This window comes from Gymnogyps californianus, chromosome 10 (assembly GCF_018139145.2).
Source record: "Gymnogyps californianus isolate 813 chromosome 10, ASM1813914v2, whole genome shotgun sequence".
Lineage (NCBI taxonomy): Eukaryota > Metazoa > Chordata > Aves > Accipitriformes > Cathartidae > Gymnogyps > Gymnogyps californianus.
Window position 1 is genome coordinate 5,705,236 of NC_059480.1, and position 14,762 is coordinate 5,719,997.

General features: G+C 46.1%; 1 protein-coding gene and 1 long non-coding RNA gene across 4 annotated transcripts; both read left to right on the plus strand.

Moving 5' to 3' along the window:
* The first annotated feature begins 1,586 nt into the window (after positions 1 to 1,586).
* LOC127020182 (uncharacterized) lies at positions 1,587 to 5,520 on the plus strand. 3 transcript variants are annotated; one of them, XR_007767027.1, is made up of 5 exons: positions 1,587 to 1,647; positions 4,121 to 4,267; positions 4,359 to 4,414; positions 4,655 to 4,839; positions 5,282 to 5,520. It is a non-coding gene; the product is annotated as an uncharacterized LOC127020182 (long non-coding RNA). The 3 variants fall into 3 exon arrangements; XR_007767028.1 differs by having other exon boundaries at positions 4,655 to 4,767; XR_007767026.1 differs by having other exon boundaries at positions 4,655 to 5,520.
* Positions 5,521 to 11,481: 5,961 nt separating this feature from the next.
* On the plus strand, positions 11,482 to 14,700 carry OTOS (otospiralin). The gene is made up of 4 exons (XM_050902859.1): positions 11,482 to 11,531; positions 11,833 to 11,923; positions 12,262 to 12,288; positions 14,516 to 14,700. The coding sequence occupies exons 2-4, from the start codon at positions 11,872 to 11,874 to the stop codon at positions 14,698 to 14,700; spliced, it is 264 nt and encodes an 87-aa protein (XP_050758816.1). The 5' UTR covers positions 11,482 to 11,531; positions 11,833 to 11,871.
* Positions 14,701 to 14,762: the final 62 nt, after the last annotated feature.

The window sequence follows — 14,762 nt, forward strand, 5'->3', positions numbered from 1 at the left end:
GGGTTGTACAAACACTGGGAAACACGCGGTTTACAGAGGAGCCTGTGCCTTGGGCTAGAAATTGGAAAACAAGCCTAACCAACAGAGATCTTAACAGGTGACCCCATTTATTAAGAAGTATGGTGAGGAATGGGTTCCCCCTGTCCTTTTTTTTGCCCGAAAGACCCTCTCTCTGCTGGATCTTGAGCATGGCCGGCCTGCAAAAACAAGTAAGCACCACTTGTTACCGGTCCCCATTTCAGCATGCTGCTGGGGAGAGCACAGGAGTGTCGGTGCATGTCCGCCCCCCAGTGTCAGGGCCAGGGCTGGGCTCAGGTGGGTTGTGGATGGGGACCACAGCACAGGACAGGCCACCGAGGAGCTGCTGGGAGGGCACAGTGACATGTGGAGGCAGGTGACAGCATGGTGCAGGTGAAGCCCTGCTCAGAGGGAAGTTGTATCTGGACCATGGGGGTCAGTGCCTTTACATATACTCATGTGTGAAGCAATAAATTGTCTAAGCTGTAAATACTCAATGCGCTGTGCTTCACATGTGCTTGTACAGGAGTCACCTTTATCAGGGCTCATCCCTTGCTGAAGGAAAAGGAGAGCAAAGCACTTGGGCACCAGCTGCCTTGTACAAACTGGGAGAAGATGGTGCTCCGGGGAAGGGAGATTTCGGATGCACTGCTGTGCCATGTGTCACCCAGACCAGGGAAATCAAAGCGCTGGCAAGAATTCAGCAAGAGAGGGAAAACTCTTCCCTTTTCTCCCACCAATGTCTGACAGTGTCTGCCCGGCTTCCGGTGACTGTCCCTAAATGCTGCACAGCTCTAGAGCTGGGTGAGACAGGCCGCCACGTGCCTGCAGCCATGGGACCTGGCCCAGTGCCGCTGATGGCCCCGCAAAGGCTGATGCTGAATGCGAAGGGCACAGGCCAGGTGGACAGCACTGCCTGTCAGTATTTTGTACCATTTGCCTTCTAATGCGGTTCACAGGCATTTGTCCTGGAAAGCTTACAGCAGGGAACACAGGCACAGAAAGCTTGGGCCACAAAGAGAAATCGCCTTGATTCAGCCCAAGACCCCAGGCAGTGTGTTCAGTCTTTGTTCCTGTCCTGAGCTCCCACCAACACTGTAAGAGCCACAATTCAAGGGGGGGTTAAAGTTCAGCATATTTTAAAGGGGTTAAAGATAGATATGAGCATGATTTTAGATTAAACATATTGATAGATACATAAGTACCTTCATGATTTTCCAGGATCACATGGGAAGACATCAGCATACCAGGAGCTGAATCTGTGTTTGCTGAGGGATGCTTTGGGGCTTTGCCAGCGAGATCACCCTCACCCTTCCTCTCCCAACTCGCCCATTGCCTCCTTTGGAAAAATGTCAGTAGTTTGTTTCTTTTCTCTTTGACAGACAGACACGTTGTCGGGGGCCTGAGGGCACTAATAGACCCTGAAGGCCCAGAGCAGCTTCACCTGGAGCCTCCACCCACACCCCTGCCCATGGGCCCAGGAGCCCATTTAAGCTCAGCCCAGGGCTGTAAGTTCTAGTCTAAGCTCTGTTATGGGAGTGCTGGTCTTCAGCTTAGCTAGAGCTATGACTGTTCCTGCTCTGTGGATCCTGCCTGTCTATTTGGGACCCTGACCCACAGCAGGCTGGGGTGAGTCACTGTTCAGTACTGCCTTCCTATAATGGCTGATGGAGCACAACTGGGGGGAGCAGGGCGTCTGGGAAAGTGGCAGTGGTTTTTTTGCTCTTTTGTTGCCATAAAGGTGAATGGTGTCTGCGCAGAAGATGTGAGGTTCTCCTGGTTTCTTTTTCAGTAGGAAGAAACTGTGATATTGCCTTCAATAGCAAAAGCAGTCTGCTGAAATATTTGGTAAAATCTGTCTCAGGAAACTGGCTTGGTTAGGCAGAGCAGGGAGCTTGTGGCTGAGTTTGACTGCAAAAAGGTGGTGTGCAGGAGGAGGCTGCAGGGAAAAACAGAGAATTATAGACTAGGGAAACCCTGCCTGGGTGTGTAGGGATGGTGTTAGGAAAGCCAAAGCTTATCTGGTCTGCAAACTGGCAAGGGGTTTCAAGGGTGACAAGAAGCTCCTCCACAGCTGCACAAACAGCAGAAGACTCCAAGGAAGATGTGAGGCCAGCCCTGAAATTAAGGCAGTGTTTTAGTGATGGTGGATATAGTAAGACAGGGATGCTTGGACTTTGTCTTGATCCTTGGTGATGAGGTCTCCTGGGCCTTTATCCTACACACAGGGCCTGGGGTAGAGAGGTCCTAGAGGCAATGGAAGGAGGATGCAGACAGGGATCCCCAACCAGGCAGGAGGGAGAGTGTAGGTAGAGCTGAAATGGTGGTGGTGAACCTGCTCCAAACCTGCTGTGACCTGAGCTCCACTGATTACTCTTGGCTTGATTTTTATCCTGTCCCTAGCACTTTAACCTCAGCTTGTCACATATTCTCAGTGACACCTTTGCCTAAGTAGGCACCTCAATACTGAGAAGGTGTACTGTGGCAAATATTCTTGGTGTCTGTGTGATTTCCCTGCTTGCCAGGCTGTGTGTATGCAGTGTGGCGATAACTGCTCTCTCCTAGCACCCATGGCCCCGCTCCTGTGCAGCACTGTGGTGCTGGTGCCCAGGAAAGAGGGAGTTGGGGTGCAGCTCCTTCCTGTGCACGTGGCATCCCACAGCTGCCTCCCTAGGTGTGTGCCCTGGATCATGTGCTATGGGCTAGGTGCACATGCCTGCAAATAGTGTCAGAGCTGTGATGCTTTTCTGGTGGCATTTCTGCTCCCTGGGCCAAAAAGGAGGCGTGAATGTGAGTGCGCAGCGGAACAGCCCCTGGGAAGGGGACTCTCACCCCTGACTGTAGTACTGGGCTCCTGGAGCCCCAGAGTGGGAGGGAGAGGAGGAAGGGGTCATAGTGTTCTTTCCATGGGATGAAACTTGCAATCGAGGACATCCTTTATGCTCTTTCAGATTATTTTAATAGATATGGTCTGTCTTAGCATTCAGAATACCCCATGGAGTTTCTGCTGAGCTAAATCCTGCTTTCAGTTAATACTGGGCTGGATTCCGCCAGCCTTATTCATGCTCACTGGTCCTGCACTTGGTGCTTACCTGTCTGAAGTATCCCACCCAAGGTGTCAGTCCTTCTGTAGTATTTTTACCTTGTTTGATGGAAATAGAAGCTTCTGCCTATTGAAGCAATAGAAATTAATTTGCAGTGACTTAGAAGTGAGAGACTCAAACCTGTAGAAAGGAACTGCCTAAATCCACCTTTCGAATCTGTAGTGCATCCCATCCTTGACAGTATGACTGAGCATCTTAATGGTGATGTTGACACTGAGCTGTACTGGACAGACTAGAAACAGGGACTGGCTTTTATTGCTTAACTAGAGCTTTAAATAGAGCATTGACCCAATACTCCTGGACCTCCCAAAAAAATATTTGGATTCCCTTTCTGCTGAGCAAACAATGTCAATGCTATAAAACAAAGTCTCTTGAGGTAACATCTTTCTCCCTTCTGTGGTGGGGCTATCACCATTGCGATTTTGGTCCTGCTTTTTGTTGATCTCCTGATGTAGCTTAAGTCTTGCCCTGACTCTACGCAAACTGAGTGCGTGACCAACAAAATGCCAAATCCAAGAAAAGTCTGTAACACCTGGAAGTGTGAGCAAATCCCGTGCTCCTGAGTGGGCCGCGCTGCAGAGCGGGGATCCCCGGGCCGTGGACAGCAGAGGGAGCCGGAGCCCCGCGGCAGAGGGAGCCGGAGCCCCGCGGCAGCGGCCCCGAGCTGGGCTGCGTCCTGCCCGGGAGCCTCCCGTGGAACCCAGAAGTCCCCGGCAGACAACACATCGCCAGCAAATCCAACTCTTCCTACTTCATGCGGATTGTGTTGCTCCGCATGAATGAAACGAACGTCTATACCAGGGCTCTGGTAAAGCCTTGTGGACGCATATGGCTTGACTTCAGTCAATATTAGCACTGATCACTGTTACCCAGAAAAACTGGGGCACAAGATAACTGCTGTTTCATCTTTGGATGGTGACTCATAGTCCTCACCCTTTCAGTCTTTAAAACAGCAAAGCTTTGTAAAATGGAGAAACAAAATTATTCTTTCTCGACAGGCATGTGACTTTCCTTGGCTGCTTTGCTAACCTTGAGGGAACATAGGACACAGGAGACGAGAGTGTTCCCGAATCATCCCTGCTCCTCAGCTGGAGATCCTGAGCCATGTGCCATCCTTTCCATGGGACTGGCATAGATGGGCTGTGGTGAGTCGTGGGTGTGCAAAGAGAAATGATGGCCACAGCTCCATGGTCACATTCCTCACTGCAGATGTGATTCTTCCTCTGTGCCCTTCAGGTTTACTCCTCAGTGCCCAGCAGAGTACAAGTCTCCAGCTATAATGGCACTTGCAGGTGAGTTACCCCATGGCAGAGTGGGTACAAAGCTGCAGCAAGTGCAGGATGGTGTTTGTGGACCCACGGTGCTGGCTGGCCCATGAGAGATGAGGCTATATGCAGCTGAGCCAAGCTGGGACTCTTGCAGTTCTTGAGGTTTTTCCTCCCACTGACCAGGCAGGGTGACTGTTCAAAGCAGTGGTACTATCCTGATGCTCCTTGCAGCCTTCACTGAAGACTTCTTTCCCTCTCTTGCAGGACCAAGAATAACATGGAGAACACAAGTGTCTGAGCCGTGTCCTGGAGCAGCATGAGGGGCATGGTCCTCCCTGGTGCAACTGCTTCCTATGCTGGCAGGCAGTTCCTCCCCGGTACATTAATGCGCTTGTTAAACCTTTACAAATTGCGCTTGTTTCACCAAATGCTGGAAGGCTTGAGGGGAGGTGAGTTGTGGGTGCTGCTTGTAGTGCTGAGCAGCATCTCCAGCAGCGAGCACACAGGGTGACTGCACTCTTCAGTCATACTGTCCAGATCAATATATTGAACTTGATAGAAGCTGCCTCCTTGGTAGAAGTCTCTTTCAAATGTAGACATCCCCATTTGCAGCTGAAACAAGCTCTTGACAGCTGGATGGTCTCCCTGGGCTAATGCCCTGCTTCTGGGTAGCCAGGTCACTGCCAGTGTGGCAGGGCACTGCGCAGCACTTGCTCCCTTTGCATGTGGCTTTTGGTCTGGAAACTGCTGCAATGATGCAGCCCCTCACACGGTCTCATTGATTGCTGGTATCAAATACACTAGCAACTTGCTCAGATTTCCTTGATGGATTTTTTGTAATCAAGTCCATCTCTTCATCTATCTTGTTTAATCAATTTTATTGTCCAATAGGGCAGAGCTGCTTGTGGGCAGGTATAACTCTGATATTGAAGTAGCCTTGGAGCATGAATCAAAGGGAAGAAGAGACCCTGGGTGTAAAGAAGCTTCTGTTCATCCTACTAAGATCTTAACATTGTTTGGTAACAAAATATTTAATGCACTTTTAGTTAAAGAAACATCTCTGTGAAATTAAAACAATAAACAGCTGCTGATGGCTTAATAGCCTAAGTGTAGCTGGGGCATTCAATCAATCTGAAAAGCAATTTATTGTGAGCATATTTCAAAATGGTGGAGGTTATTGCTATGATACATCTAACCATAATGGCAATGGGAAAAATAATCCTCTCCTGCAAGCTGTGAAAGGGCTCAGTGACCAGTTTGCTAGATTCCCTGCTGAGTTCACAGTCATCTGTGGCTGTGCTGAATAGCTGAGTATGGCTAAAGCAAAGAACTGACCAATTTATCAAAAAAGGTGCCTTGGAAACAAACTTAGGTCTCATGTGGGTGCAGGAAGGGAGAGGACAAGTCCTGGATGTTCTGCTACCAGCATGTGGGTGCTGCTGCCTCATTCTCCCTGCAGCAGAACTGCTTGGAAGCAAACACTCCTCATTGCAATGCACCTTCTGTGGTGCTAACGGGCATTGCCAGCCTTGTCTCCTGAGGAAACAAGATGTAGGCAACCAAGTGGACTTGTTGGATCTAATATTCCATTTTGCCTATAGCAAAAATATTTTGAAACCATTAGCAAATTCTAACCCACTTTGGTGGCAGCCTAGATGTGAGGTTCCTCTAATTCATGTGAAAATTTGCAGATGGACAGTGGAGAAAATTTACTGGTGTCAGTGGTGATAGGAGGGGAGAAGTTGGCCTGTAGCTGTTCTTTGCTTGCCCAGGAGCAGCTGCTTGACTGGTGAGCAGGTGGGCCAGCCTCCAGTGCTGTGCAAGCAGCCTTGCGAGGAGCCTTGAGAAAGCCAAACTTGGTGCTTGGAGCTGGCAGTGCTGCCCTGGGAAGGGATGGGACAGTGGGGGAGAGCTGAGAGCCCCTTGCAGGAGCTGAGGATGCCAGAGTGTTCCTGGGGAGAGGCACTGGGATACCTGGCAGGACCATCCCATCGGGAGCAAAGCTGCACTAGTCCTGCTGCCAGTGGAACTGCTCCCTTGCTTTGGTTTCACTACCTGCTGCTGCATACAGCACTGCCTGCTATCTGTGAACACCTGGAAACTCATTTGCATCTACAAATACAACCTTTCTTCAGATAGAGGTTAAAATGATAAGTTGAAATAAATGTGGACAGAGATACTTTCTTGTTAGCTCTACCCTTGGGACTTGAGAGCAATCCTTCAACCCTATGGTTTGTAAATCTGACCTTCACCTTGACAGTTAGCTCTAGCACATGTGAAAGTGGTTCATTTGAACTTGGCTATCTCTAATTGCACTACAGTTATTCTGTTAATTGTTCTGTAACTATCCAAATCCATCCGCTGTGTCTCTTCAATTGCTTCCAGAGGCTACTATAATCATGCTGATCAAGCCACTTGCTGGCAGGAAAAGAGTCTGTTCACAAGAACTGGAAATATGCAATACTTCAGCAAAACAGACTGTAAGAACAACCACAGGGTCAGCCTGGGAGCTCACCTGGCCCAGCAGCAGAGGATGCCTGAGGAGAATAAGACACACTGCAAAGTGCAGTGCTGCTTGGTCACACTCTGCTCCCAGGCCAGGCTCAGACACCCTCAGCCAGGACACTCTATAGCTGATAATACACTATGACAAGACATGCCACAGTTTACCTGTATCAAAACCCACTACCAATGGCTTTGAACAAGCCATTGCCAGACCAATTTGATGTTTCTTGGTAGAAATCAAGGTCTCTTCATCCCTTTGCTGGCCTCAAGAGTCCCAGTCTGCTTTAGCTGGTTCTTGACTGTGAACTCCCCTCACCCCCTTCTTTGTATCTTTTCTTGTTCTATCATGTCCTTCTATAATGGTGAAACCAAAAATGCATGCAATATCCAAAATGGGAGCAACGGTGGCACCATAGCATAGTGATGCCTTGTGTTTTTTTTCCTCTCTTCCTATTTGATTTGCCCTTTTGTCTGTGACTGAGCATTGAACAACATTTTACTAGAACTATCTATTGTAGCCCCAAATCTAGTTTCTGAGTGGGAATGGTCAGATACCATGGGCCTTTTAAGTTAGAGATATTTACCCAGGTACCTCATTTTATATTCACTTTTATTGGCCATTTTGTTATTCAGCTGCTTGGTACTGTGGAGTCCTCACCTGATTCTTCCTTGTCTGCCCTGGGCTTTACTATCCTGGGTAACCCAGCATCATCAGAAAATTTTGGAGCTTCTGTATTCACAAAAAGCAAAGCAGAGTTCAAAGGAAAGAAAATGAAGCTGTGAATGCCTGAAAGATCTAGGGCAATTCACACCTGTCTTGCTGGAGGAAATAATCAAACATTTGTGTTTCCATGGTCTATATATCACTGCCATTGGTTGTTTCTGATGTGCAGAAGTGTAGTAGCCCTACAGAGAACATTGTCTGCTCAACCCAACGGCAAAGCACTTCAGATGCAGCTGTAAGTGCCATTTAGTTTTTAAGTAAGTTCTTAGGGTTCTGCATGTGTGTGTTTTTTGCCTACTGATTAAATAGGAAATATTCTATTTCTTTAAAATAATGTACAGGTTTTTTCAGTGTCTGGAGGATTACAGAAATTTTTGTGTGTGTAATACCAGTCTAATACAGCTATTGAGAAAACAAAGGCATCCATAAACTTGCTTTTTTGTATTCCTTTATCTTTGTTTCTAGTTAATCAATGAGGAGAGGTGAATTGCTCCACAGGGGCTGGCTCTGTATAAAACAGCCCATTAGCAATGGGCCCACCTGAAGGCAGGCTCGCAGGGCTGGCAGCTCCAGGACTGTTCCCCATCAGGGAGCAAGTCACACAAACAACTGCACTGCTCAAACTGCATTCCCCTGTTCCCAAGGGAATGTCCTCTATGCTCCGATTGATTTCTGTCTCTGACAGAGCTGACTGATGTATGTGGGATTTTCTGGCTTTGAGAGCTATCTACAAAAAGTACCTATTGCTTGGATCCTCCTGGGACAGGTGGGTGGGATCAGCTCATTACCATCAGCCCCCTCTATAATGTAGCAAAGCTTTTATGAGTCAATGGCCTTATCTAAAAAAAAATCATGCAAAATTTAGAATAAGGTACCTGAAGAACTTGCTGCCAGCAAAAGTAACAGTGTTTTGAACTAATGAGCCTTTCTGAAAAAGAGTAAAAGAGTGAATTTCTTTCCAAAATGAGTAGAAATTAAAACACTGGACTCTTTCAGCAGCTGCCCTGTTAAGTGCTATAGTATCTACTGAAATGTGGTTGCTGCTGAGCCAGATTTGCATTTGTGGGCACCATGGCATCTCCAATTACTGCTCAGCACTGAAGAAGCCTGCCTGGCAGCAACTATTAGGGGAGGGCTCTGCTAAATGATCCATACCAGCACTTGCACTGGGCATTGAGTGCTGTTACTTGAATTGCCCTCTGCGTGGAGTCTGAAAAAAGAAAAGGGTTCCTAGAGCAAAAAGAAAGGAGGAGATGGAATGAACATGCTTGCAGCATATTACAAATGCTGCAAGTCAGTGCATGGTGTGCTTTCTGGTTGGCCCCAGAAGATGTAGTGCTCTGTTTGGCACACTGAACCCACCATGCACAGTCCTTCCAGCAACCGATGAGAACTCATCAGTTCTTCTCTAGGCCAATGTTGTGTTTAAAACAGACAGACTCAGTGGGGGGAAGCAGTCATGTACAGCAACAGAAGCCTTGATAGAGAAGGGATTAAAATTAACATTTAAAACATCTGTATCTCTTGGCTGTATCCCCTGATGGAACTGTTTTAAATGCTAATTCTCATCCTCTTTTTATAATTTCCTAGACCTCCTTTAGCATGGAAACCCTGAGAATTTATTTCTGTCTCCAATCTGTCCACTAGCAAATGGAAAACTTTGATATGAGTTAAATTGAACGCCTGTAATTGTTAGGAGACTGTCACACAATGTCAGATCTGTGATCCTCCTAGCTCTGGAAGGGGGTAACTCCAAGCTTCAAAAGACAGAATAAGAAACTGCAAAGGAGGTAGGTGTAAAGGCGTATGTCAGCATAAGCCTCAATAGTTACATGAATCCTCCTAAGATCATCCAGCATTGTAGCAGACCACATTGTGACCTGAGTGACCCTGAACCTGATAACCTCTGTGACTTTGTCATCCTCCTACAGCACCGTTAATTCTTCGAGGGGAGAGCTGCAGGATGTGGCTGCATCAGGAACATCATTATTCTCCTTTGTCATCATCCAAAACATGTTATCTCACCTTCCACTTGGAACTACACCTCCCTTATCAACTGCCAAAACAAAAAGCTACTGACGGATGTGCACAGAAGTCGCTTTATGCTAATTATTTAATCACAGCTAATGACTGTTTTGTGTGTGTGTTAGCATATGTCAGTGCTTCTCAGAGTTTATTTGAATGGGATATACACATCAGGCAGTGAAAGGGGAAGTGCTGTTTGGCTTTGCAGGCGGTGCTGGTGGGCAGACCCCAGTGCACGGCTGCACCAAAGGACTCCACCAAGCAAGGGAAGTGCCTTCTCCCGCCGGCAGCTGCCGTAACCCAGGCAAGTGGGGCAGTGCGGGTGGGAGCGAGTGCTGGCGGTACGTGGCTGACGTAGGGACCCCTCCTGCAGGCCTAGGAAATATTAAACAGGAGGATTAAAGCCTTTCAAAGATGGAATAGGTTCTGCTTTCATAATATTTTTCTTTTCAGCCTCCACAAGAGTTGGCACAGCTTGGTGTGCTACAAAGCACTCTTCCCCCCCCCCCCTCGCTCAGAACATCTTTAATTAATTCTTGGCAGGACTATCTAACTCTGCATGTAGATGGGAATAAACTCCAGCAAAGCTGGAGCCTCCTGCAAGGCCACTCCCCTGCGTCCCTCTGCTCCAGGACTTTGCATGAGTACGCAGACTCTCCCTGCGTGATACTCCTGTGGCAGACAAGTGGATGTGGTAGAGCAAAGGCACCAATGTCAGGACCCACGCACACAGTTGGGAAATGCAGGTGTCTAGAATTGAGATAGATAAATGATTTTGTAGACCATAAAGGCAACTGAAAACTCCCAGCTGAGAGAAAGCAGATCAGATCAGCAACTGTATGATCAGATCATTGTAGCATGAACGTGAGCAGCAAGCTCTGCACTGGCCTTGCAGTAGCTCCTTTCCAGAGCGGAGCCATCTGGAAACAGCTGCCAGGTTTGGCAACATGACCTGAACGGCCACATCTTCTAGGGGCATGGAAATCCCAACATCTCCCCATGAGTTGCAGAGCGCTTCCTGCTACACCTTAGTCCCTGACCATCAGGAGTTTTGTGTCAAAAGAAAATCAATCAAGATGTACACGTCGACTGAGTATTCTCCAAACTGTGTCTCCCCTCCAGGCTTCTCCAAGTGCTGGATCCGTTCAGCAGCCTGCACAGATTGGAGCCCAAAGCACCCGCTTGGCATTGGGAGAAGAATCTTTCCAGGAAACCACTACAATGTGAAAATGCATTTCAATGAACCTTATCGACCTTCTTTGAAGGCTGCAATACCTGCACCATCAGCATGGCTGAGGTCATTGGGGACCTACTTCTTTGCTTAATGTAAGCCAATTGATTTCAGTGGGCACTTGGTGCCTATGTGCACTTTAAGATCTAGATTTTAAGGATCCCAAATAAGAACATAAATCAGTGTCAAGTGTCTGTGGGTTTTGTGACTCAGCTGGAGAGGGAACTCAATATCCTCTTAGCAATTTGCTCAAATAACATTTCTTAAAATCTATTTTTCTAAAGGGGCTGAAAGAAAATCAGGAGGGAAGCAAAGGTAATAATCACTGAATTTGCTTCTAGATTTTCTCCCTCTGTCTTCAAAATACAAAAGTGTTATTGCCGAAGTTGATTCTGATTTCCTCTCAGAAATTGTCCACTGTCTCTTCCATGGACAGTGCTGAAATATAATGCAAATGCAAGCAGTTAAAATAACTCTACCTGAAGGCGACAAAATCAGATTGGTGTAGTAACTCGGTGACGTTTCTCTCCCTTTCCCCCCACCCTTCCTTAAACAGCGCTGCTATTACAGCAATAGAAATCCTTTTGGAGTTTTGTAGCTGACTCAGAGCTACAGACCTTTACTACTGCAAGAAGAAGAAAAGGGGAGAGAGAGAGGTAATTTCTAAAGTGAAATTAAATTAACAAAATAAAACATTTCCAAAGACACTTAATTTCATGTCACTTCAGAGGAGCCTTTTGGATTTATGCCACCTAAAAATAAAATATCAGTACACACTTCAGGACTGCGGTTCAATACTCTGTGTTGCACTGCAGAAACTGTAAGGAAGTGTAATTGGATCTTGTTATGCCTAAATTAATAATTAGAATCTGTTTTGGAACATATTCTTCTAATAAAAGAAGAAATAATAGACTTTGCATAATTATTAATCTCTTGTAATAATCCTCAACTGTACAGATTATTTTTCAGAAACACAAGCAGTATCTTGCAGAAAAGATGACATTTATTGGCTTATTTTTCTTGTGTATGCTGATGAACACGCTAACAGGTAAGATTACTGCTGAATTTCTTCTCGTTTATTTTTTCAAGCAGCCAGAAATATTTTGTTACTAATACAGTATCTTCTGTTTAGTATCAGATATCGCTCGTGTATGGATTGCAACTGCTCTGGCTGTTAGTTAAGACTATTTGGTTTGCAGCACTGAGTGACTGCAAATGGGGAATTCCTTATTCATCTGTTCAAGAAACAAAAACTGTTTGGCTATACAGAGGGTCCTATGTGTGCATTAAAGAACTTGTCAGCTTCTGGCTACACAGCAAACCTTTTATTATCAGAAAGTCCTTCTGTGCAGGAGCTGATACTGATGAGTTCCTCTTTATTTACAGATGCCCGATCAATCCAGGACGGAGATGGTAATTCTTAATGTCTTTTTCTTTCCTTTGTATCACTAACAATTAGAAGAGTCATTTGTAACTCCCAGACCTGATCCCCAGCAGCAAAATACTTACTAACCTCAGTGGGCTGTGGAAACGCTTTCATCTAGTTCTAGTGGAGAAAGAAGAGTGAATTTTTAGAAATTTCTTTAGGATTTATTAAAAGCTAACATATTAATGTCTAATAATAGAGCTAATATACTTGCAGTCTTAAAACGAAAAGGTGTTATGGTCAAGTCACTAATTCTGTTGTACAAAGTCGTAACTGGAAAGCATCAGACTTATATTAGACATCTGAGAATTTTGTCTGTCCTGAACAATAATACTACATGTGTGTCTTGTTATTGGCAAGAAATACTGGCTTCCGTGACAAAAAGCTTAAAATTTACAAATTGCCACAAATCCACTTAGAGAAATGTTGGAATAAATCCCTTAGCACAGCTACCCTGTGGTTTGTGTAACTTTGTGTGATTAGTCCATTGGATTAGTGTCTGCCTTTGATTAAAAAAACCCTCAACATCCTAATGATGTTTACACTGGCTTACTGATGATTATATCAGTTAACTTCTCTTTGGTGTTTTTAGACAGAATTCTTTCTGAAAACGAAGTTGCATAGAAGTATCTGCAATAACAAGGTACTGCTATTGCTGGTGTACATCTTGGTTAGTATAACCAGCAGGATAGCCAGCACCATCCCGAGTGCACAGATACAAATATGCAACAAGAGTATTGTAACAGATATGGAAAGTAGAAACATATATATGGAATAAGGGCTGATATGATTACTTTTAATTCAAAACATTTTTCCCCTATGCTTCATTATATTTCCTTATGGCTCTAAAATCTTTTGAATGCATCATCTGTGTTTTCAGAAGCTTAAGGGCGCTATTATATTTGTGCACAGCAAATATTTCTGCGGCAACCTCTTAGACAGTCAGGAGAGCATGTGTCAATCTAAAAATAAAACCTTGTTCAGGCAGCATCCTGTTGCTCTCATTACCAACAATTACGGTTTTCTTTCACACTGGGCCAAGCAGCAGACTGCAAAGTGAATCTAAGGTCAGCTGGTATAAACGGCGAATTCTCCTCTGCAGACAGCATTTGGCTGGTTCATTTGATTTGTTACATGCCATCTGTGCCTGCGCGCTGCAAACTTTACTCCATAAAATTAAGGTCTGACAATAGGATTGTTGAAGGCTCTTAATTCCCACTAAAGACCCTGGTCCCAAGCTGAGCCTGGTGAGTGGAATGGCTCCCATTTATTTAAATGGGCTTTAAATCAAATCAAAATACTGGGTTTAGCTTTGCTGCACAGAAAGACATTTGTAACTATGTGGTCTCAGCAAGTGTTTACATTTTATATATGCTTCTGTGTTTGCCCAGATTTGGGCCCAAGGGTGGTCAGCTCCTGCATTTTCAGAATTGATTTTGTTTTCCTTTTCCTGCTGAATCTGAAATCTTGTTTCAACGAGTATTTCACGTTTTCTCAGATATTCCTAGAGCAGGCATAAACGCAGCAGCTCTCTTCCAAGCGGCAATGCCTTTCCTCTCCATTTCCTGTTTCCTATGGCCCGCTGAGAAGAGGCACAACTCTGTGGTCCCAGGCAATGTCGGGGCAGCGCGGACCCAGTCCCCGGGAGCCCGGGGCTGATCCCGCACCCCTATCTTCTGCTGTATTTAGTCACACTGCCTTTGTGCTGAGATGATGGGGAAGCAACTGCATGGCCCTTTCCCCTGGCTCTGCTGCCAGGAGCCTGCGGGCAGAGCGGGTGGCTGCAGGGGCACAGCGTATATGATGGCGCCTTATTCCTTATAGTTTTATATTGGGCAGAGGAAATGGTGTGGAATGAGGAAAAATGGCTTTCAATTGCAATTGCTCCTTGCTTTTAAATAACCAGCAGCCTTCTAGAAATTAAAGCAGCCTGATGAATTCTTGAATTGCCCCAAATGCTGATGGTGTCCCTTCGTTCCTGCTCTCCATCTTGTCCCACTCTGTCAGTCCTGGTGCAACCGGAGCAGAGAATGCTGGCTTCATCTTCTGCAGAGCAGGGCACGGAGAAGGGTCAATGGCTCTGCCTGCCTCTCTCCTGCCAGAGGAGCCCACAAGCCTCCCCTACAACCCTAAACCATGTTGGCTCCCAGGCCCAAGCTTTCAACAAAAATGCTTTGTATTATAGTAATCGGCAACATTTTATGTTTTTTTTAGATCTCTACCAGGAATCTGTAGCCTTGCCATACTGGCCCTTCTCATCCAACGATTTCTGGTCCTACGTGGAATATTTCCGGACCCTGGGAGCCTACAACAGGATCGATGAAATGGCCAGAGCCTTCTTTGCCCAGTTCCCTTTTGGGAGTCACCTTGGCTATCATGTGCCCAACCACGAGCACTAACTGCTTCGCTCGTTTTTGCTAAAGCTGCTGCCAAGACGTTGAAGTGAATATACAGCTGCCAG